The 23,144-nt window shown below is 43.0% G+C and overlaps 1 protein-coding gene across 1 annotated transcript in view; it reads left to right on the forward strand.

Annotated features, from left to right (window-relative positions):
- TMC5 (transmembrane channel like 5) overlaps positions 1-23,144 on the forward strand; it is a 65,072-nt gene that overhangs the window by 37,369 nt on the left and 4,559 nt on the right. Inside the window, exons 11-18 of the mRNA XM_040257094.1 lie at positions 16-167; positions 5,634-5,712; positions 6,990-7,087; positions 8,494-8,589; positions 10,501-10,576; positions 10,760-10,893; positions 16,557-16,730; positions 18,913-18,991. Coding sequence (XP_040113028.1) covers positions 16-167; positions 5,634-5,712; positions 6,990-7,087; positions 8,494-8,589; positions 10,501-10,576; positions 10,760-10,893; positions 16,557-16,730; positions 18,913-18,991 — 888 coding nt within the window. The remainder of the gene's footprint in view (positions 1-15; positions 168-5,633; positions 5,713-6,989; positions 7,088-8,493; positions 8,590-10,500; positions 10,577-10,759; positions 10,894-16,556; positions 16,731-18,912; positions 18,992-23,144) is intronic.

Below are 23,144 nucleotides of genomic sequence, written 5' to 3' on the forward strand. Positions count from 1 at the left end.
CTCCATTCCCTGCAGTTCCTGGAAAACCACAGTAACCCTGGGGCGGTGCTTTTACTGCCTTTTGTCGTGTCCTGCATCAACCTGGTCGTGCCTCGCTTCTACTCCATGTTCAGGCTGGTGGAGCGCTACGAAATGCCGAGGCACGAAGTCTATATCCTCCTGATCCGGTAGGTGTGGCTGTCACTTCTCACTCCAGCCTCCATTTTCATGGAGAGAAATGGGATGGAAACTAGAAAGGGTTACACTCAAGTATCAAAGTTCTGTTTTCCAGAAAGAATTTCAAGAGTAGATTATGTTTTTATGGCATGAGTTATTAGCCATAAAATCCAAAGAGCCCCGAAGAAATAGAGTAATTGGGTACATTTGCCCTTTGCTTAAAGTAATGGCTTATCTTTCCCAGATAAGCTTTCCCAGTAATGGCTTATCTTGCTGCCAGCTTGAGGAGCATGGTTCTCAGTTATGAGATGTATGGGTGAGTAGGTTGTGCACTGCACAAATGTTCTTAGCTAAGAAGTCATGTGGGAACTGATCATCCAGAGTTCCCGTGAGTCCAGCTGTGAGGCTGAGTACCCACTGAATCAGCCAGGAGGAACAGGTTCATTTCTGTCATTTAACCATCCAAATGGTAGGTTGGAGGGGGAGGTTGAGGTTGAGGGGATGATTTTGGCAATTCATTGGCTGGGAAAGGATCCCTTTTTGTGATTCCCAGAAAGGCATTGTGTGTGCTGAAGTGACCCCACAGTCTTGATAAAGTATGCTGCTAAGTCACTTCAGTCGTGTCCGACTCTGTGTGACCCCATAGATGGCAGCCCGCCAGGCTCCCCTGTCCCTGGGATTCTCCAGGCAAGAATACCAGAGTGGGTTGCCATTTCCTTCTCCAATGCCTGAAAGTGAAAAGTGAAAGTGAAGTCGCTCAGTCGTGTCTGACTTGTAGCGACCCCATGGACTGCAGCCCACCAGGCTCCTCCGTCCATGGGATTTTCCAGGCAAGAGTACTGGAGTGGGGTGCCATTGCCTTCTTCTGATAAAGTATAAAACTACCCAAATTGTTTTCTTTATTGCTTCTTCCTGGCCAGTACCCTGACCATTTCCTGGTTATGATGGTGTTTATAGTCATGAGGCTGAACTACCAGATTGACTTTTTTTTTTTACTGATCAATTTCAGAGTCCTTACTTTACCATTGCCTCTGAGATCTGGCTCCTGGTCAGTTCTTCAGTTTTATTTTCTACCTCTTTCCCCTTCCTCAGTGACCCCAGCCTCACTCTCATTGTTCACAAACTGTATGCCCACCTCAGACCATTCCTTCTTCCTGGAATAGCAAATCTATACTTATGTTTATGCTTATAGTTTCTTCATACAAATCTTAAACATTTCTGTTACCCTTAAATTTGTAACAAGCATATTTTAAAACACACACACACACACATATATATATACTTATTATTTTAGATCAGGAGTTAGCAAACAGCAGCCTGCAGGCCCAGCCTGCCTCCCATTTTCATCAATAAAGTCTCATTGGAATGCAACTGTGTCCACTGGTGACATATCATCTGAGTCCTTTCCTGATACAACTGCAGAGTTGGGATACAAACTGTATGGTTTGCAAGGCCAAAAATATTTACTGTCTGGCCCTTCACAGAAAATGTTGACTGACTTCAGGTTAATGTTTAGAGTTATCTATATATGTATTAGATAGATAGGTCCAGAGTTCATCTTTATTCAAAGAGCTGTGAAACATAAGGAATAGAAGATGATGTGTGCGTGCTAAGTCACCAGATTCATGTCTGACTCTTTGCAACCCTGTGGACTGTAGCCCATCAGGCTTCTCTGTCATGCGATTCTCCAGGCAAGAATACTGGAGTGGGTTGCCATGTCTTTCCTCAAGGGCATGTAGGAAATGGCACTCCACTCCAGTATATTCTTGCCTGGAAAATTCCATGGATGGAGGAGCCTGATGGGCTATAATCCTTAGGATTGCAGAGTTGGACACGACACAACCACTGAGCACACACAGATACAAGTATCATTTTCCTGAAGAAAAAAATTTTAGAAAGCCTTCCTTTCTACCCACACTACACCTCTGGGTGCCTCCTCTCAATGGTTAGAAACAATCGGGATATTTTTTTATTGCAATTAAAAAAAAGAATTAAACCATTTTCAGCGCACAGTTCAGCAGCACACTGGCTTCTTTGCTCACCAGTGTCTGTTCAACGTATCCTACTTACAATGTCCTTTTGTGAGAGAAGATAAGACGTTATTTTAGAGTGGACCTTGGGATGGTCAACTTTTTAAGTACTTCCAGGTTTCCACATATTTTTTATTTTGCCTTTCGATTTGAATATGGATTTGCATGGGCCAAGGACTCTGTATTCTAACTACCTCTTCTGAGGCCTACAGGTATGACTTTGAGGGTTTCTGACATCTGGCATCACCAAACAATCACCCCCTTGTTCTTTCCAGACCCTTTATATCTGCTGTCTCTAAGTTCCAGGCATCTTCAGAACTACCACCACCTCTGAGGCAGTCTTCTCCCAAATTTGTTTTAAATTGGGTTTTCTCCAGTCTTCTTCACTGACCCCTTTTCATATTTTAATCTTTGTGTCCTTTATTTCTGCTTTCTATTTTCCATAAATTCCTCTATATTTCTGATCTGTTTATGATTTTGTTTCCCACTGCTTTATGGATCTTTTAGCTTTTGACTTTTTGTTTCCCACGGCTTTATGGATCTTTTAGCTTTTGATTTTTTTTTTTATCATTTCAATAGAATTTGGATTTAGAGGTGATAGGTTCAGCATGATAGGTAATAGGCTCCAATGCTCAGCATGTCATTTTGATCTAATCACTTTATTTAATTTGCATTTTTCTGATTCCAAGAGAAAGTCATTATCTTTTAATATATATTAGCCCTATATATTGCTTCACAAAATACTCAAGATCTTCTCTATACGCAGAGAAAATAAGAAAGCTCAGAAATAGGTTTAACCTGGAGTTACACTGCAGTTAATGTATTTAAATTCTGACACCAGTTCTGACATGTGGGGTTTTCCCACACCACCAAGCCATTCTCCAATACACACAGATGGGTGTCCTACAATTTAATTCAACTCTGACACTATGTACCTGAAGGTAGTGTCAGAATCCCACAGGGTAAGGCTCAGCCCTACAGGACTGCCCCCACCCGCTCTTCCGGTACCAGTCGCAAATCCACATTGTGACCTGGGCTTCTGACCGACCAACTACAGATCAGAGGTTCCCATGACCCCTTTCTCGAGCTTGAGAATTTGCTAGAACAGCTCACATGACTCAGAGAAACACTTTACTTACGAGATTACTGCTTTATTATAAAAAGCTATAACTCAAGAACAACCAGGTAGAAGACATGTGTAGGGCAAAGTCTATGGAATGCAGAGCTTCCTTGCCCTTTCTGAGATTTTCAGTCTCCCAAATACCATCCTGTGACCAAGCCAGAAGCTCACCGAACCCCCCTCCTTTTGAGTTTTTGTGGAGGCTTCATCACATACGTTTGGCTAATTAAATGGCCACTGGTTCTGTGTTGTACTTAGTAGCTCAGCTGTGTCTGACTCTTTGCAACCCCATGGACTGTAGCCTGCCAGGCTTCTCTGTCTATGCGGATTCTCCAGATGAGAATACTGGAGTGGGTTGCCCTGCCCTCCTTCAGGGGGTCTTCCCAACCCAGGGATTGAACCCAGGTCTCCTGCATTGCAGGCAGATTCTTTACCCACTGAGCCATCAGAGAAGCCCAGTAAATTCAATCTCCAGCCCCTCTCTCCTCTCTGGAGTCTGCAATAGGCATGCTGAGTTCAGATCCTCTAAATCACAGGATTGGTTCTCACGGCAACAGGCCCCTAAACTTAGTAGACCTAGGGGCTTCCCAACAGTCACATTAATATAACAAAAGACACTTTGATAGCTCTCCTTACTTAGGAAATTCCAAAGGTTTTAGGAGCTGAGTGCCAGAAAAGGACAAGAAGACCAAATGCATATTTCTTATCATAAATGACAATATCACTGTACAGTAAGGCGTTAATCCAGTAGATATTGAGAGTCTATTATAGGCGAGGCACTGGGCAAGAGATATGGGATCTAGTGTTGAAAAAGGCAAATCCTGTCTCTTCCTTCACTGTGTTGTTTTGTCTAATGGTTGGTTCTCAACCTTTAATTTGCACCAGAATTGCCTGGAGGGATTGCTGGGCCCTATACCAAAGTGTCTGATTCAGAAGATCTGGGAGAGGGCCAGAAAACTTGCCTTTCTAACAAGATTACAGATGCTACTGCTGGTCTGCGGACCATACTTTGAAAATGACTGGTGTAGTGGTACATGGTTCTTGGCACATCAATGTTGAAGACCTCTTAAAACCAGCAGTTATTGATTTTGGCAAAGTGACTAGGTTTAAGAACTCAGGCTGTTAAATCAGGTGGTCCTTGTTTTCAACCTTTGTCACGCCCCTAAGCAATCCGTGTGATCTTGTACAAGTTATTTCATCTCTCTGTGCTTCAGTTTCCTCATTGGTAAGATAGGCATAAAATACTATCTACCTGATGGTAGAATGATTAAGAGGGATGATTCGAAAAAGTGTGCAGCATGTTTACTGTCCCTGGTGGCACCTGATGAATAGTATGTATGTGTACTACTACAGTGAGAAGTGAAATCAGATAGTTTGGATATGCCCGAAAGAGAGCGTCGGAGAAGCTGATGGCACCCCACTCCAGTACTCTTGCCTGGAAAATCTCATGGACGGAGGAGCCTGGTAGGCTGCAGTCCACGGGGTTGCTAAGAGTCAGACACGACTGAGCGACTTCACTTTCACTTTTCACTTTCATGCATTGGAGAAGGAAATGGCAACCCACTCCAGTGTTCTTGCCTGGAGAATCCCAGGGACGGGGGAGCCTGGTGGGCTGCCATCTATGGGGTTGCACAGAGTCAGACACGACTGAAGCGACTTAGCAGCAAAAGAGAGTGTATCAGTCAGAATAAACAAGGTTAAACTGTGGTAACAAACATCCCTGCAACCCCACCCCCCCACCCCCACTCCAAACTCACAGTGGTTTAGAACACAAGTATTTATTTCTTGTTCATGTTGCACGCCCTTGTGGATTGGCAGGGAAATTCTGCTTATGTTAGTCACTCAGGGATTCAGACTGATTGTCCTTCCAGAGGGAAGATGGTGAGTCTCACTGGCATTTAAATACTCTAGTCTAGAAGTGACACAAGGTGACACACATTGTTTACGCTCACAGCTTATTTGCCAGAACTAGCCACATGCGCTGCCCCCCTACCAACCACAGGGGGCTTCCCTGGTGGCTCAGAGAGTAAAGAATCTGCCTGCAACATGGGAGACCTGGGTTCAATCCCCGGGTCGGGAAGATACCCTGGAGGAGAAAATGGCAACCCATTCCAGTGTTCTTGCCTGGAGAATCCCCATGGACAGAGGAGCCTGGCGGGCTGCAGTTCATGGGGTGGCAAAGAGTTGGGCACAACCGAGCAACTAAAAGCACATAACCACAGGGGGCAGGAATTTCCATCCTACCGTGTGCCCCAAATGAAATACTAGCAAACATCTCCCATGACTGCCATGGAAGTAATGATAGTTGTTTTCTCTTCATTTTTTAGAAATATCTTTCTGAAAATATCAATCATTGGAATTTTGTGTTACTATTGGCTCAACATTGTGGCCCTGGATAGTGAAGAGGTAAGATTGCTATGCCGTTTTGCTTTAAGCTTGGCTTTGACCATCAGGGAGGAAGTGAGTTTCTCAATGGTTTCTGCTGATGATATTAGAGTAGATACCATGTTATTTTTCCCATCCATCTGTCCATCTACATATCCATCTATTCATCTATCCATCCATTCACCTTTCCACCCTTCCGTCCATCCTTGGGCTTCCTACAGAAGTAACTAACTTCAAAAACTGACCATTTCAACCTTCCTGTTTATGCCACTCTGCTAAACCTCTAGGCCACTTTCATAATCAAGAAGATATAAATTATTTTAAAATTCTTGAAAGACACCAAACTATAGAAACAGGAAGCTCAAAGAACACTGAGCAAGAAAACACCCAAAGAAAGAAGTAAATTAAATTAAAAATTAAAAAAAAACTCCAACTTGGCACATCAGATAGCATTACAGAAAACTAAAAGCAAAGAGTAAGCCTTAAAATAAACTAGACTATTTTTTAAAACTTTACCTATACAACAATGAAAAAAAAAAAAAAAAAAAACTTTACCTATAGAGGATAAAGAATAGGAAAATGCAAGGGGTTACTTTTCATAGTACTCAAAAATTATTTTTTGAGAGTCTAGTGTCAATTCTTAAGTGTTGAAATAAAAAATACACCAACCAAGATTTCCCTATTTGGTTAAATTATCCCTCAAAAGTGAAAGAAAAATAAAGACCTTCTCAGAAAAACAAATACTGTGGGAAATCATTTCCAGCAGACCTTCCACACAAGAAAGGTTTAAAGAAGTCCTTTAGACAGAGAAAAAATGATATAAATCAGAAGCTTCAATATAAAGAAAAGAAACATGTCAGAGAAAGTATACATAAAAGTAAAATAAACTTAAAAAAATTTTTTTAAGATATTGATTTTTCACAAGGTTAATAAGCAAAAGGAATGGAGGCATTATTAGCCATTAACACCTCCTGCTCTTTTGGGCTAAAAAACAGGATCCAGAAGGCATAGGACAAAGATGAAAAGTGTTAAAGGGGAGAGGTAGTGAGACAGAAAGTCTGGGTACTTGAGGAAGGCAAGTCTTAATGGAGGAAGAAGGCGCACAGAAAGAGAATAAACACTCAAAAATAAACTCAGCCTAGAGATGTGTTTCTGATGAGAGTGGGTCTGCTTTTCCGGGCACTCCAAGGCTTGATCAAACTAAGCTGCCAACTCCATTCTTATGAGACCAGAGGGGCAGGAGCAGATGGCAACAGCCTCCTCCCACATCCCAACTCTTTTTTGCCTTTGCTTTCCAGTGTTGGGAAACCCTCATTGGCCAAGAAATCTACCGGCTCCTTCTGATGGATTTTGTGTTCTCTTTAGCTGATTCCTTCCTGGGGGAGTTCCTGAGAAGGTAAATATTTGTCTGTCTTGAGTAATTAGTACCTGCTGCTGTAACCCGAGCCATAGCATTGGCTGAGCAGGAAGTATGGGTCCCTTCTGTACTCTAAGTGTACATTGTCCTAAGTCTGCTTATTGTCCTTGGGAATATTGTTTTCTTCTGAATTAACTGGAATTTCACCTTGACAGTTCTGTTGTCAAAGTTCATTTAGTTCAACTGGCCCTGTATAACCTCCTGAGAAAGAAAGTTCTATAAATGAGACACAGAAACTGAGTCATTTGAAATCGAATCCACCATAGATCATTTTAATCTTCTAGTGTATGTATAGTCTTCCAGATTTTCTGTGTACGTCCTGCTTTGTGTGTGTGTGCATGTGTGCATGCTAAGTTACAAAACTGCTATGGAGTTTGTACAGTGAGAATGCCTTGTCATCTTTCCATGTTTGTACCTATAGATTTATCTCATTGTTTCCATTGAATTTAATTAATGCATTAATTTTTAATTTAGACTCCAAGTGTGCAGGATTGGGGCAATATCATCATTGGCCCATGTATGGTCCTCTTTTATTTATTTACTCATGTATTTTATAATAATATTTTAAGCATCTCATTCCTAATAGACATTTACTTATTTCACAAGCTGCCTTAGTAATAAGATGGCATGACGTAATGCTGATTCCTTCCTCAGTGGGTTGAATGCCAAATTTCCTCACTCAGTCTACCCTTAACTCACTTTTAGTTCAGCCTCTGTCCAGAGTCTGGACATAAAGGTGAGAAAGTTTTTGTTGTTGTTATTTTGTTTGTCTTTTATAGCAGTTTTTTTTTTTTGGCAATTCTTCTGTATGAAAAAAAATCAAAATGGTCTCAACTTTCTTCAGAATAAATGGGGACCTAGGTTTCCTCCTTGTGGATTTAGAAAACAGGGAAACACCATTAACTCAATAGCAGTAACTGAAAGTTGAGAATTTTTCAGTTTATTTGGGTTGAGAAGTGCTGAGTTTAAATATAGATTTAAGCTATATTAAAATAAAGGTTTAAAAGAAAGATTTAAAAGCAAAAAGTGGTACAAAGAAGATAATAGGTGGGGTAATTTAAATAATACCTATTTTAGTAAACCTATTAATAATTAGTTATCTGTTTAAGTAGCAAGTGGGATAATTTAAATAATGTTCTCTAGAAATTTTTGAACCACTTTAGCAGTATCTCCATTTGAATCCTTTGTGTTAATTCCATTTTCCCTTGATTCCCTCAATTGTTTCTTTTAAAATATGCTCATACTTGGAACTTTTCGAAAACTTGCAAGGGTAGTCATAACTTTATTCCAAACTGGTGAAAGTTTGTCTTCCTTTGTTGATTGTGGGAAATCTTTTGAAGGAGGGAGTTCATGGTTTGTGTACTAACCTCATCATATCTTCACAGAATCATTGGGATGCGGCTTATCACAAGTATTGGCTTACAGGAGTTTGACATTGCCAGAAATGTGTTAGAACTCATCTATGCACAAACTCTGGTGTGGTAAGTTTTGAAATTTTTGGTTTGCTCAGTGGTTCCCACCTGACAGTGAACTTGGAGTTTTGGTGGCAATGCCCAGAATCTGTTGTTTTTCAAAGCTGCACAGGTGATACCAAATTCAGCCAGTCTGAGAACCATGCATTCATGTCCCAGAGTATTCTCTTCCTTTATGAGGACTTCAGCCAAGAATCAACATGGAGCAGGGACCCCAACCTGAAGGGCAACCTGGATAAACTTGGATTGTGGGGTTGGCTCTTCTACTCATTGAGGTCACTGAACTTCTCTGAGCCTCAGTCTCCTCATCTGTCAAATGCACATAATAAGAGCTGCCTTCGACTTAGTTGACGATTAAGTCAGGTGATGTAAGAAATCTGCTCTGCAATCTCAAATAGGCTATACAACTGTAAAGCGCCTTATTTCCCAACTCTTTAAAGTTGCCCTGGGTGATTTGGCTATCTGCAAATAACTCAGTAATGTCAATGAATTTATTTTCAGAGGTGGTGAAGACTTTTTCTTTGCTTACTGCCAGGACGCCACTGCCAACTGGACAGTTTACGAAGTCCTTTTACCCAATGAATAGGATGCCACTGGGCAAGTTATATATAAATTCTTGCTAAACCTTCGTTTTCTAATCTGTTAATGGGGGAAATAGTAGCACCTACTTAATAGACTTTTGGTGAGGATTAAATGAGAAAATGCGTGCATTAAGTGCTTGGCGAGTAACTGACTCAGAAATGTTTATAGGTAGGGATAGTATATGACTGTTGTCATCCTTTTAAGGGCTCTTTTTAAAAATTTGTAGTACAAAACACATAACCTAAAATTTACCATCTTAACCAGCCTTCCTATTTTGTGTGGCTTGTCTATCACTGGACTGTTTTTGACTTCATATTCTCTTTTATGTTGTTTGCTTTTTACAAACTTAAATACATTTTAATGAGTCTTTATTTTATCATTATCAATGGAAAATCATATCATTTGACTTTAAATTGCAAGTCATTTGAAAAATAAAATCAAACCCATTATAAAAAGTAAAATTCTAGCTAGATGCTGCTATCAAGGCTCTCAGTCTAAAGACTACCTGTTTTTTTTTTTTTTTTTTTTCCTTTTTAAGGAGGTTGCCAAATGTTAGGACTTAAAGACACCAGCACCCAAACTGATATTTTCTTCCTTTGGCCTCAGCAGCACTGGGGAGAATTAAAGAGGGAGGGCCCTTCTCATTTGTAATAATGCAGTTTAATGCCTGTCCTGGCAGGATGTCAGGCCTTCTCAAATGCCAGATGAGGAGGCGGAGTTCACGTCTCGCATTTGGGACACTTGGGTGAGCGCTGCCCGGAGGCCATCTGGTGGTTTAACTAATGGCTGTGTGGGTAACATTCTCTGCAGAATCTCTTTCCTAGAACTGTGGATTCTGGATATGGTGGGGATTCGCCGGGTTTGCCATACTGGAAGCAGTCCCCCTCTGTATGAGTTTTCTAGCACTTTGATAATAAAGTACCACAGGTACTTTAAATTCTGGCTATTTATTAAACAATAAACCGCACAAATTTATTTTCTCACAATTCCGGAGGCTTGAAATCCCAGATCAAGGTGTTGGCAGGGTTGACTTCGCCTGAGGCCTCCATCCTTGGCCTGTAGATGGCGCCTTCACCCTGGACCCTCACATGTCTCTTCCCTCTGTGTGTCCCTTAGGCCCCACATGAGGTGAGTGACCTCATTTTACTTTAATTGTCTCTTTCAAGGTCCTATCTCCAAACACATTCTGAGGTATTGGGGTTACGACTTCAACAAATGAGTCTGGAGGGACAAATGAGTTTGCAGCCCGTAACACCCTTCCCCTTCCCCCCACATCCGTCATTAACCCATTCCCTGTGCCTTCGCTGACCTCTGATGCTCATCCCCACTCTCTCATAGGATTGGAACCTTCTTCTGTCCTCTGCTGCCCTTTATCCAAATGATTACTCTTTTCATCATGTTTTACGTCAAAAATGTGAGTCAGTCTGAAGTTGGAACCAATTGGCTTTGCAGTCCCATATGACCCAGTGGTGGTTGGAATTGGGTGGGGGCGGGGGGGCGTTGCTGGGAAGGGTATCAGGGAACTGGTGTCTAGCTGGGGTCCCCTTGGCCTGCTCCTCTGGCCACACAAGGGAGGTGACTACATCTCTTTCTTCAGATCAGCCTGATGATGAATTTCCAGCCTCCGAGCAAAGCATGGCGGGCCTCGCAGATGATGACTTTCTTCATCTTTCTGCTTTTCTTCCCATCCTTCACTGGGGTCCTGTGCACCCTGGCCATCACCATCTGGAGGTAGGAGATGGCAGCCTTGGAGGAGTGGGTGTTTTAAAATGTAGGTTTTATCATTCTTCAGGTATAGTGAGACCAACAGATCAGAAGACGACTGCCACTGAAAAAATAATTGGTCAAGAAGCAACAGTTAGAACCAGACATGGAACAATGAACTGGTTCAAAATTGGGAAAGGAGTCCATCAAGGCTGTATATTGTCACCTTGTTTATTTAACGTATACACAGAGTACATCATGTGAAATGCCGGACCGGATGAATCACAAGCTGGAATCTTAGCCATCTTATTTAAAAGTTCAGTAGAGTTAAATATATTCACATTGTTTAGCTACAGATTTCTGGAACTTCTTCATCTTGTGAAATTGAAAGTCTATACCTGCCAAACTCTGTAATTTTCCCTCTCCCCTCCTCTGTCCTCCCAGCACTTTCTACTTTGTTTCTGTGATTTGGACTACTTTAGATACTTCATACAGAGTACATCATGAGAAACGCTGGGCTGGATGAAGCACAAGCTGAAATCAAGATTGCCAGGAGAGATATCAGTAACTTCAGATAGGCAGATGACACCACCCTTATGGCAGAAAGAGAAGAACTAAAGAGCCTCTTGATGAATGTGAAAGAGGAGAGTAAAAAAGTTGGCTTAAAACTCAATTCAGAAAACTAAGATCATGGCATCTGGTCCCATCACTTCATGGCAAATAGATGGGGAAACAATGGAAACGGTGACACACTTTATTTTCTGGGCTCTAAGATCACTGCAGATGGTAACTGCAGCCATGAAATTAGAAGACAGTTGCTCCCTGAAAGAAAAGCTATGACCAACCTAGACAGCATATTAAAAAGCAGAGATATCACTTTGTGACAAAAGTCCGTATAGTCAAAGCTATGATTTTTCCAGTAGTCATGTATGGATGTGGGAGTTGGACCATAAAGAAGGCTGAACACTGAAGAATTGATGATTTTGAACTGTGGTGCTGGAGAAGACTCTTGGGAATCCCTTGGACTTCTCTCTTTCTGCCATTAGGGTGGTGTCATCTGCATACCAAGTTCCCTTGGTAGCCAACAGATGCTATGACCTAGGGATTAATACATCCGAGTTTGGTCACCATCTAACAGGTGCCCAGTCTTGACTGGCACAGCCCCTCACTCCCTCCAGGTGGTGCAGGGTCCCAGCTGGGGAGAATCCAGGTCTCCACACAGAGAACAGAGCGTCCTCTAATGAACTGGAAGGTCCATCTGGTCAGGCTTCTTCTTACCCCTCCAACCTCACTTTCACTTTCTTGATGAGAGCTATAACCAACCTCAGTTCAGTCCAGTTCAGTCGCTCAATTGTGTCCAACTCTTTGCTACCCCACAGACTGCAGCACATGAGGCTTCCCTGTCCATCACCAACTTTCACAGCTTGCTCAAACTCATGTCCATCAGGTCAGTGATGCCATCCAACCATTTCATCCTCTGTCATCCCCTTCTCCTCCTGCCTTCAATCTTTCCCAGCATCGAGGTCTTTACCAATGAGTCAGTTCTTCCCATCAGGTGGCAAAAGATTGAAGTTTCAGCTTCAGCATCAGTCCTTCCAATGAATATTCAGGACTGATTTCCTTTAGGATTGACTGGTTTGATCTCCTTGCTGTCCAAGGCACTCTCAAGAGTCTTCTCCAACACCACAGTTCAAAAGCATCAATTCTTCAGTGTTCAGCTTTCTTTATAGTCCAACTCTTACATTCATACGTGACTACTGGAAAACCCATAGCTTTGACTAGATGGACCTTTGTCGGCAAAGTAATGTCTCTGCTTTTTAATATGCTGTCTAGTTTTGTCGTAACTTTTCTTCCAAAGAACAAGCATCTTTTAATTTCATGGCTGCAGTCACCATCTGCAGTGATTATGGAGACCCCCCCCCAAAAAAAATAAAGTCTCTCACTGTTTCCATTGTTTAGACAGCAAACAATGAGTCCCTTGGACTGGAAGGAGATCAAACCAGTCAATCCTAAAGGAAATCAGTCCTGAATATTCATTGGAAGGACTGATGCTGGAGCTGAATCTCCAATACTTTGGCCACCTGATGTGAAGAACTGATTCACTGGTAAAGACCTTGATGCTGGGAAAGATTGAAGGCAGGAGGAGAAGGGGACGACAGAGGATGAGATTGTTGGATGGCATTACCGACCCGATGGACATGAGTATGAGCAAGCTCTGGGAGTTGGTGAAGGACAGGGAAGCCTGGTGTGCTGCAGTCCCTGGGGTCACAAAGAGTTGGACATGACTGAGTGACCAAACTGACTGACTGGACAGCAAAGAGTCAAACCAGTCAACCCTAGAGGAAATCAACTCAATATTCACTGGAAGGACTGATGCTTAAGCAGAAGCTCCAACATTTTGGCCACCTGATGTGAAGAGCTGACTCATTGGAAAAGACCCTGATGTTGAGAAAGATTGAAGGCAGGAGGAGAAAGGGACAACAGAGGATGAGATGGTTAGACGGCATCACTGACTCAATGGACATGAGTTTGAGCAAACTCCAGGAGATAATGAAGGACAGGGAAGCTTGGCGTGCTGTAGTCCATGGGGTTGCAAAGAATCGGATGTGGCTGAGCCACTGAACAACAGCAACAATAAATACAGACCCTAAAAGGAGGGTATCTGTCCCACCCTGGGGGCCACATTGGGAGGAGGCACCAGCATCTGTCAGAGGCAGAGAGAGAGAGAGCAGTAAATCTGGGCAGAAGTCTTTACTGTGGTTTCAGTGGGAGGAGAAGGCAAGGCAGGGTCAGCAGGCTTAGGAGGGGCAAATGTGAATAATCTCATTGGGCTCTGGGGTGGAGGGGCCATCTGGGGTTGTCTGGTACCTGGTGCTGGAGTGATGGGGGCAGAGGAACAATGGCCCAGAGTGTGAGCACTTGAGAGAGGAGGTGGGGTGGGATGTGGGCTCTGGACTCATTGGTTTGCATATGAAAGACATGTTTGTAGGCTAGCCCTAGGAAAGGCTGTCTCTCTAGCATCAGTAAGGCCCCAGATGTTACAGATCAGAAAATGCTTCATTCAGCGTTTAGCCCAAGATCCCTTGGTAACCAATAGATGCTATCACCAAGGGAGGAATACATCCGAGTTCGGTCACCACCTGTCAGGTGCCCCGTCTTGACTGGCACAGACCCCTCACTTTCTCCAGGTCCTGCAGGGTCCCAGCTGGGGAGAGGCCTGGTCTCTGCACAGAGAACAGAACTTCCTCTAATGAACTGAAAGGCCCCGTCCGGTCAGGCTCCCTCTTACCCCTGCAACCTCACTTCCCATGGCTCCATCCTTCCCCAGCCTCTCAGTCTGTTCAGAGTCATCTGTTTAAAGCGCTCTCCCTCCTCTCTTTGCTTGACCTTCTCTCCTCTCTCAGCTCGAAAGTCCTGTTGAAGATCTGCCCTTCATGACCATCCCCATCTTCTGTGCATTCCCTTCTCCTCCCTTTTTCTCTCAGGACGGTTACCTTTCTTCATTTCCTAGTTCACACCAGAAATGCCTTTGAATCTTTGTTTAATTGTACCCTCACTGCTGGACCATCTTTCCCATTAGAACCTGGCAAGGCAGGTATCATGTCTGTTCTGTGGGCTCGCCAGGGCCTAGTATCTAGCACAGTGCCTGCTACTGATCTCGAGGAGACAGCAGTGAGTGGTGGCTTGAAGCAGGATTGTATTTCCCTGCCCAGGAATTGAACCTGGGTAGCCTGGGTGAAAAGCAGGAATCTTAGCTGCTAGACCAGCAAGGGCTAGAGGCTAGAAGCAAAATTTCCCTGGCTTTTGCCATGCTTGAAATCAAGAATGTTGTAAGGAGGCAAAAACTGTAAAAATAGTTTTTTTTCTAAAAAAAAAAAAAACTGTACAAAGTTTATTAGAGATCCTGTATAGTAAGTGGGAGAGCACACAGAGAAACAATTTTTTTTTTTTTAATTTAAGACAAAGGCAAGGCAGAGATACACACATGGAGAGAAAGGGTGTGAGCTTCCTCCAGTAAAGAGGAAGTTAAATCATTTATCTAGGGCAATTTTTCTGGGTCTTTGCTTACCTTTGGCCAATTATCTTGATTTTCCACACCTTACCTGCCCTGGGAACTTTCTCCAACATGCGTGTGTACCTTTTAGCCAAGATGGATTCTAGCACAGAGGCCTGTGGGAGGCTTGGCATTACCTATTATGGGGTGGTGCCCCCTCCTTTTTAACCCCAAGGAGCCTTCTGCAGATGGGTAGCTGGGGAGGTCTCCTTGACCTCAAGAATGAGAAAATGTGGTCTCATTATCTTTTATCTGGGCAAGACTCGGCTCCTCTCTGCCTCTGCCATTGCGTGTGCTAAGTCACTTCAGTCGTGTCTGACTCTTTTGGGATCCCATGGATTGTAGCCTGCCAGGTTCCTCTGTCCATGGGGATTCTCCAGGTGAGAGTACTGGAGTTGGGTTGCCATTTTCTTTTCCAGCCCTTACCATTATTGTTCTCTTAAAGTGTCCACTGGAGACAAAGTCCAGCTATTTACCCTGTTCCTGTGGTTATTTCTATCTGGGTGTGTAAACAGAAGGCTGAGTGTAAATGTTTCACCTGGAGCCCATCTATGTCTTGCCTCGAGAAATATAAACAGGAGGCTAGTTGTAAATGTCTAGCCTGGAGCCCGTCTAGCTCCTGCCTCAGTTACAAGTTCAGTGGGCTTTTGTCAAATGAATGAGCAAATGAATGCACAAGGGAGTTGACTTTTTAGAATACCTGTAGAACTTGAACTTGGCAGCTTCAGGGCAGGCTCTTCTGCTGTGTGATGTTCTCAGTTGTCTCACTGCGTTGGCTCTTTTCTCTCTTCCTAACCAGTTCTTGGTGCCCTCTAGTTTCTGCTTGTTCAAAACTGACTTCATGTGGCCATTATTACAGCTCTGCTCCTGCTGCTAAGTCCGTTCAGTCGTGTCCGACTCTGTGCGACCCCATAGATGGTAGCCCCCCAGGCTCCCCCGTCCCTGGGATTCTCCAGACAAGAACACTGGAGTGGGTTGCCATTTCCTTCTCCAATGCATGAAAGTGAAAAGTGAAAGTGAAGTCGCTCAGTCGTGCCCGACTCTTCGCAATTCCATGGACTGCAGCCCACCAGGCTCCTCCATCCATGGGATTTTCCAGGCAAGAATACTGGAGTGGGGTGCCATTGCCTTCTCCCTATTACAGCTCTAGCTTCCCTAGTATTCTTGCCTGGAGAATCCCAGGGACGGGGGAGCCTGGTGGGCTGCCGTCTGTGGGGTCGCACAGAGTTGGACACTACTGAAGCGACTTAGCGGCAGCAGCAGCTTCCCTAGATTACAGCCTCCCCTCTTCATATTTCCTAGTTCAAGTTTCCTAGTTCTAAGGAAGAGAGTCCTATAGCCGCAGTTCATTTCTTTGTGTCAGGACACGGCTGAGGTCACAGCCTGGTCTTTGGATTGGTGATGGTTGGATCAAGTGATAGTGCTGTCCAAAAGCTGGTCCTCAGAATACAGGTCATGAGTACAAAACATACCAGCCAGGCTTGTGAGCGAGACGGTTTCCTTTGGAAGGGGATGTGGATGGAGCAGGCAAGGATCACTGGTTCCAGGTTAAGAGCCCAGAAATGACTGGGCTAGTCTAGAAAACCTATACCTGAGTCTGGTGCTAGAGATGTTTCCCTGTCCCTTGTTTTATCAGATTGAAACCTTCAGCTGATTGTGGTCCATTTCGAGGTCTGTCCTTCTTCATTGAGTCCATCGACAGCTGGATTGACACCCTGAATAAAGGGCCCAGCTACTGGTGGGTTGTTTGGATCTACCAGAACCTCATCGGGAGCGTGCACTTCTTCTTCATCCTCACCCTCATTGTCTTGTAAGTTGGGTTCTTTGGAAGACTAGAGGGGGAAACACCCCATCAACTCAGCATGCGGGCGGCTAGGCTTGGGAGGGGTGGGTGTTTGGTGGGAAGGCGAAGACTGCAGCGTGGCTCCGTGTTCTGTGTCATCCCAACTCTGCCCTTGAATTTTTCTAGAAGTTATTTAATATCTTGTCCTTTTGCGGGGTCTGTTTTATGAAGAAGGGAACACCTGCTCTGCTCCCTCTTAAGAATTAACATGAAAACAAAAAGAAAAAACCTGGGTGTGAGAATGCTTAGGGAAATTACTGTGTGATTCTTTCTGAGGTTGTGACTATCTTAAAGTGGGTTGGGTGTTATTGATATATGGGTTAGTGTACTTTCATTTTCAAACTTTAAAATGATTTTTAACTTTTTATGTAAAAGCGGAAGATCTGCCAAGACGATTCCTTTTCCTGCAGGAACAGTTGGTCTGCTGACAGCTGCTCCTCTTTAGAAGCCAAATTCTGATGGCTGAGCTTGTCCATCCTCACATAAAGACACAACTCAACAGCACAGACTAGTGGAGCCAGCTGATGCCAATTGTTGAGTGACCCCTGGATTTTACAGGTGGAAGTGATAAGACTTGCAGAGACAGGGATAGTTCCCATGCCGTAGAGTCTATTTATTGTAGAGGAGGTTGGAACCTGTGTCTCCTAGCTCTTGGTCATGTTCTCCCTCCCAACACTGGTTTGCCTTTGGTCTCCTTACTTAAAACTGGAAGTTCTTCTCTCTTCCTCTTCCAAACTTCTAATTCCCTGGGGAGCTTATGAGAAATGCAGACTCTCAGACCCTCCCTGACCTATAGCATCTGCATTTTAACAAAATCCCAGGAAGTCTGTATTACACGGAAGTTTGAATAGCACTGTCCATATTCCCAAACACTGGCTACACATTAGAATCATATACACTGAAAAAATGCTGCTTGGGAGTTCCTTAGTGGCCTAGTGGTATGGACTTTGAGTTTTCACTGCTGTGCCAGGTCTGAGAACTGAAATCCCACAAGCCAAGTGGCCAAAATATAAATTTAAAAAATAGGTTAAAAATACTGTTAAGGACTTCCCTGGTGGTCAAATGGTTGGGAATCTGCCTGCCAATTCAGGAGCCACAGGTTTGATCCCTGGTCTGGAAAGATTCCAAATGCCTTGGGGCAACTAAGCCTGTGCACCACAACTGCTGAAATCCGTACTCTGCAACAAGAGAAGCCATGGCAATGAGAAGGTCGTGCACTGCAACTAGAGAGAAAGCCTTTGTGCAGCAACCAAGACCTAACACAGCCAAAAATAAATGTGTTGTTGTTTGTTGTTGTTTGGTCCCTAAGTTGTGTTTGACTCTTTTTTGACCCCAGGGACGGTAGCCCATCAGGCTTCTCTGTCCATGGGATTTCCCAGGCAAAAATACTGGAGTGGGTTGCCATTTCCTTCTCCAGGGGATTGTCTGGATCCAGGGGTTGAACTCAGGTCTCTTGCTTGACCAGCGGATTCTTTACCACTGAGCCACCACGGAAGCCTCCAAATAAATAAATAATAATAATAAACTGTTAAATGTTTTCACCACAGAAAAAGAAATAATAATCATGTGACATGAAGGAGTGTTAGCTAACACCATGGTGGCAATCATATTGCAATATATAAATGTGTCAAATCAACACCTTAAGCGTACTCAATGTTATATGTCAATTCTATCTCAATTTAAAAAATTAAAGTAAAACTAGATAGGGGTAAAGTTTGTATAACTGTATGAATTAATTAAAACTCATTGAATTACATTCAAAATGAGTACATTTTGTAGTATGTCAACATGCCTCAATAAAGCTATAAAAAGAAGAAAAGATACTGATGCCTGCCCTCGTGCTCAAAAAAGCTCAATTAATTGATCTGAGGAGGAGCCACAGCAGGAGTCTTTTCTCCACTTCTCAGGTGATTTATGTGTAGAATCCTGAGAACTATTGCTAAAGTGAAGTTAACCTCTAAGTCACCCAGATACATCTTTGCAGGAATGCTGGCTGGGCCAACATCCATCTGTAAGCAAATATATGAGTTCCTATGGACCCAGTTGAAATTAGGAGCCTGCAAAGCATTGGAGAGGGTGTCTGCCATGCTTTCTTTCCTGCAGAGCATTGGAGAGAGCGCCTGCCATTCTTTCTTTTCTTCTCTTCCAGAATCATCACTTACCTTTACTGGCAGATCACAGAGGGAAGGAAGATTATGATAAGACTGCTCCATGAACAGATCATTAATGTAAGTCCCACTGGACCCATTTGTTACCCTCCCCACCTTTAATACTCTGTAATGAAAATTTTCAAACATCATCCGATATAGAGCATAGTAGAACGAACCTTCCCACCACCCAGCCCTGACCACCATCAATGTTTGTATACTCTCATGTCCTCTACACTGTCCCTTTGCTGTAAATCTCTGGATTATTTTCAAGGAAATCCTGGCCTTTATATCATTTTATCTATAGACTCTTTCATATACTTTTAAAAAACATAACCACAGTACCAATCATCACACCTAAAAAAATTAATAATACCTTACTCTCATCTTATAGTCAAAGGCCAAATTTCCCCAGTTGTCCAGTTAATGTCTTTTTACAGCAGGATTACTCAAGTAAAAAATCTGCAAAAGTGTCATACGTTGCATTTGGTTGACGTGTCTTTAACGTTTCTTTCAATCTCTAACTGTTCACACCTCCCTCTTCTCTTGCCACTTATTGTTAAAGAAACCAGGTCATTTGTCATGCAGGATTTCCCTCATTCTGTATACATCTGAATTTCAACCCTGCAGTAGTGTTTAATAGGTTTTTTTTTTTTTTTGTATTTCCTGTAAATGAATGGTGAAATTCAAAGACCTGATTAAGTCCAGATTAAATCTTTTAGTCAGAATAATTCATAGGTGATGCTTTAAGTCAATATTTCTCATGGCATTACCTCATAACATAAAATGTTTGAGTGTCTCCTTTTTTGTATCTTAAGAACAATCTGTGGGTCCATGCTTGGTCAGCTAACCTATCCATCATAAAGCTTCCCAGCAGTCATTGAGCTAATGGATTTAGCAGCCTTTGATGAGTATAGTCATAGGGTTGCAAAGAGTCAGACACGACTGAAGTGACTCAGCATGCATGCACGCCTTTTTATTCATTGTCCATTTATTTCATTAGGGATTGCAAAATAGTGGTACTCTAATTCTAGAATTTCTTCTGCATTTATTAGCTGGAATTCTTCTATAAAAGAAGAATTTTTACTCATCAACTGTTAGAGCACCTTCAAATAGCTTCAGGAGAGGAAAGATGAGGTTAAATACATGAGTCCCTTTATTTGAGTTCAGTTCAGTTCAGTCACTCAGTCGTGTCCGACTCTTTGCAACCCCATGAATTGCAGCATGCCAGGCCTCCCTGTCCGTCACCAACTCCTGGAGTTCACTCAGACTCATGTCCATCGAGTCAGTGATGCCATCCAGCCATCTCATCCTCTGTTGTCCCCTTCTCCTCCTGCCCCCAATCCCTTCCAGCATCAGAGTCTTTTCCAATGAGTCAACTCTTCGCATGAGGTGGCCAAAGTACTGGAGTTTCAGCTTTAGCTTCATTCCTTCCAAAGAAATCCCAGGGCTGATCTCCCTGTTTTCAAAATGATGATTTGGTCCTCCAGTGTATTCGTTTGCTAGGGCTGCAAAGCAAAGTACCACAAACGTGGCAGCTTAAAACAACAGAGATGTATTGCCTCACAGTTCTGGAGGCCGGAAGTCCAAAGCCAAGTTGTCAGCAGGGTTGCTTCCTTCCGAAGCTCAGAGCAAGAGTCTCCTCCCTACCTCTCTCATATTTTTCTGGTGGCTGCTGACTGACCTTTGCGTTTCTTGGCATAACTTCATAACTCCCATCCCTGCCTTCATCTTCACGGGGTCTTTTTCTCTCTTTGTTTCTCCTTCTCGCCTAAGGACTTCTCATTGAATTTAAGGTTCATCCTCATCCACGATGATCTCATGTATTAAAAAAAAAAAAAAACCTTAAATTTAATTACATCTGCAAAGACTCTATTTCCAATAAAACTATATTCACAGGTGGTGGGGTCTGAATAAGAATAACTTAAACATATCTTTTAAAAAAGGAGACACTATTCAACTCACTAAACCTAGAACCTCCAAATATGGCCAGTAAGAAGTTATCATTATGAATTCATTAAGTATGTGTTGGCATCTTTTCAATTGTAATCATTTGTTTATGCTTAAAATAGTCTCACCCTTTGCTAGAGGAAATCCTTTTGAATTAGCTCCTCAGTTCTTTTGACATGATCCCAGGAGTCTTTGGTTGCTTCTTTGTTCTCTGCAAGGATAAGATGGTCTGGACTCATCTTGTTCATTTCCTGTCTCAGAATAGGAATTAGGCATTTCTTCGAGGAGTCCTGATCAAATGGTATTTAGAGATCAGAGTCTGGACATGGAGAGATAGTCATTGCTACTGGACTAGTTCCCTTTTTTTTTAAATACCAACATAACTGTGAGCACTTATGTCTGAAAATATGAGGAAGAAGCAGGACACTATAGGAGTCTATCTGCTTGAATCTTTGGGGCTTCAGATTACTTGAGTTGGCACATTGTGTATTGTAAAGAAAGAGCATTAGTTAGTTGTTGATGTCGGCCAGTCGCTAAGTTGTGTCGCACTCCTTGCAAGCCCATGAACTGTAGCACACTAGGCTTCCCTGTCTTTCACTATCTCCTGAAGTTTGCTCAAATTCTTGTCTATTGATGCTATCTCACCATCTCATCCTCTGCTGCTCTCTTCTTTTGTCTTCAATCTTTCCCAGCATCAGGGTCTTTTCCAATGAGTTGGCTGTTCATATCAGGTGGCCAAAGTATTGGAGCTTAAACTTCAGCACCAGTCCTTCCAATGAATATTCAGGGTTGATTTTCCTTTAAGACTGGCTGGTTTGCAAGAAGACTTGTGGTCCAAGGGACTCTCAAGAGTCTTCTCCAACACCACAATTTGAAAGCATCAATTCTTAGGGGCTCAGCCTTCTTCATGGTCCAACTCTTACATCCATACATGACTACTGGAAAAACCACAGCTTTGACTATATGGACCTTTGTTGGCAAAATGATGTCTCTGCTTTTTAATATGTTGTCTAAGTTTGTCATGGGGCTTCCCAGGTGGCTTTAGTGGTAAAGAACCTGCCTGCCAATGCAGGAGAGACATAAGAGATCGAGGTTTGATCCCTGGGTCAGGAAGATCCCCTGGAGGAGGGCATGGCAACCCACTCTGTGATCTTGCTTGGAGAATCCCATGGACAGAGGAGCCTGGTGGGCTATGGTTCATGGATCACAGACTCAGTCACAGCTGAGCCTGCACACACGCTAGATTTGTCATAGCTTTCCTTCCAAGCAAGCATCTTTTACTTTCATGGATGCAGCCAACATCCACAGTCATTCTGGAGCCCAAGAAAATGAAATCTGTCACTGTTTCCACTTTTTCACCTTCTATTTGCCATGAAGTGATGGGACCAGATGCCATGATCTTAGTATTTTTGATGGGTTAGTTAGCTAAGCTCTTTCCCATCTATCCCTAGAAACATTACCCATAGTTTTTGATGCAACATTGAATGTTTGGGGCAAGTCTTATGAAGATTTCAATGTGGGAGGGATTTGATGTTAAAGCTTTCTGTTGTAAGAGTAGTGTCAGGTAAACTCAGGAGTTACTGGGATGACATCGTTTCAGGAAGGCACCATAAACATCATGAAGATCTGCCTGCCTGGGAGTCTTGCTGGAATGTGGACCACAAAGATAGGGTTGCTGTCTCTAAAAGAACTCAGAGAGACTGGGAATAGGCTCAGGAATAGTCCTTTCAAAACTCCTGGTTCCTTGTTAAAATTGCAAATTCTTATTACCCTTCCTTCCTCCAAGCAATGGAGGCAACAGATAACATTTTCTTGAGCACTTATTGATGCCTGGCATTGTGCTAAGTGATAAACAAAGATTCTTATTTAATTTTTACTACTCACTTTATAGTGCATTCATTTCTTTAACCTCTATTTTTAAATTAAGGAAATGGATGCTTATAGAGTGAAGCAACCTGCTCAAAGTCACTGGGCTAGTAATAGTGGGATTTGAATCAGGCAGCTCCTTAGTTTATGCTCTCAGCTACAGTGCAACTTTGCCTCCTGAGTCAAAATTCTGTTGGGCAAAGCCTATGAGTTTGTACTCTTGCAATCTTTCCAGGTAATTCTAATTCACACTGCTGCTGCTGCTGCTAAGTCGCTTCAGTTGTGTCCTACTCTGTGCGATCCCACAGACCGCAGCCCCCCAGGCTCCCTCGTCCCTGGGATTCTCCAGGCAAGAAGTATGAAAACAGTTGCTACAGACCAGAGATTTTCAAACAAGTTGGCCACACCCAAGCCAGCT

Source organism: Oryx dammah, unplaced genomic scaffold (assembly GCF_014754425.2).
Source record: "Oryx dammah isolate SB20612 unplaced genomic scaffold, SCBI_Odam_1.1 HiC_scaffold_2, whole genome shotgun sequence".
NCBI classification, from domain to species: domain Eukaryota; kingdom Metazoa; phylum Chordata; class Mammalia; order Artiodactyla; family Bovidae; genus Oryx; species Oryx dammah.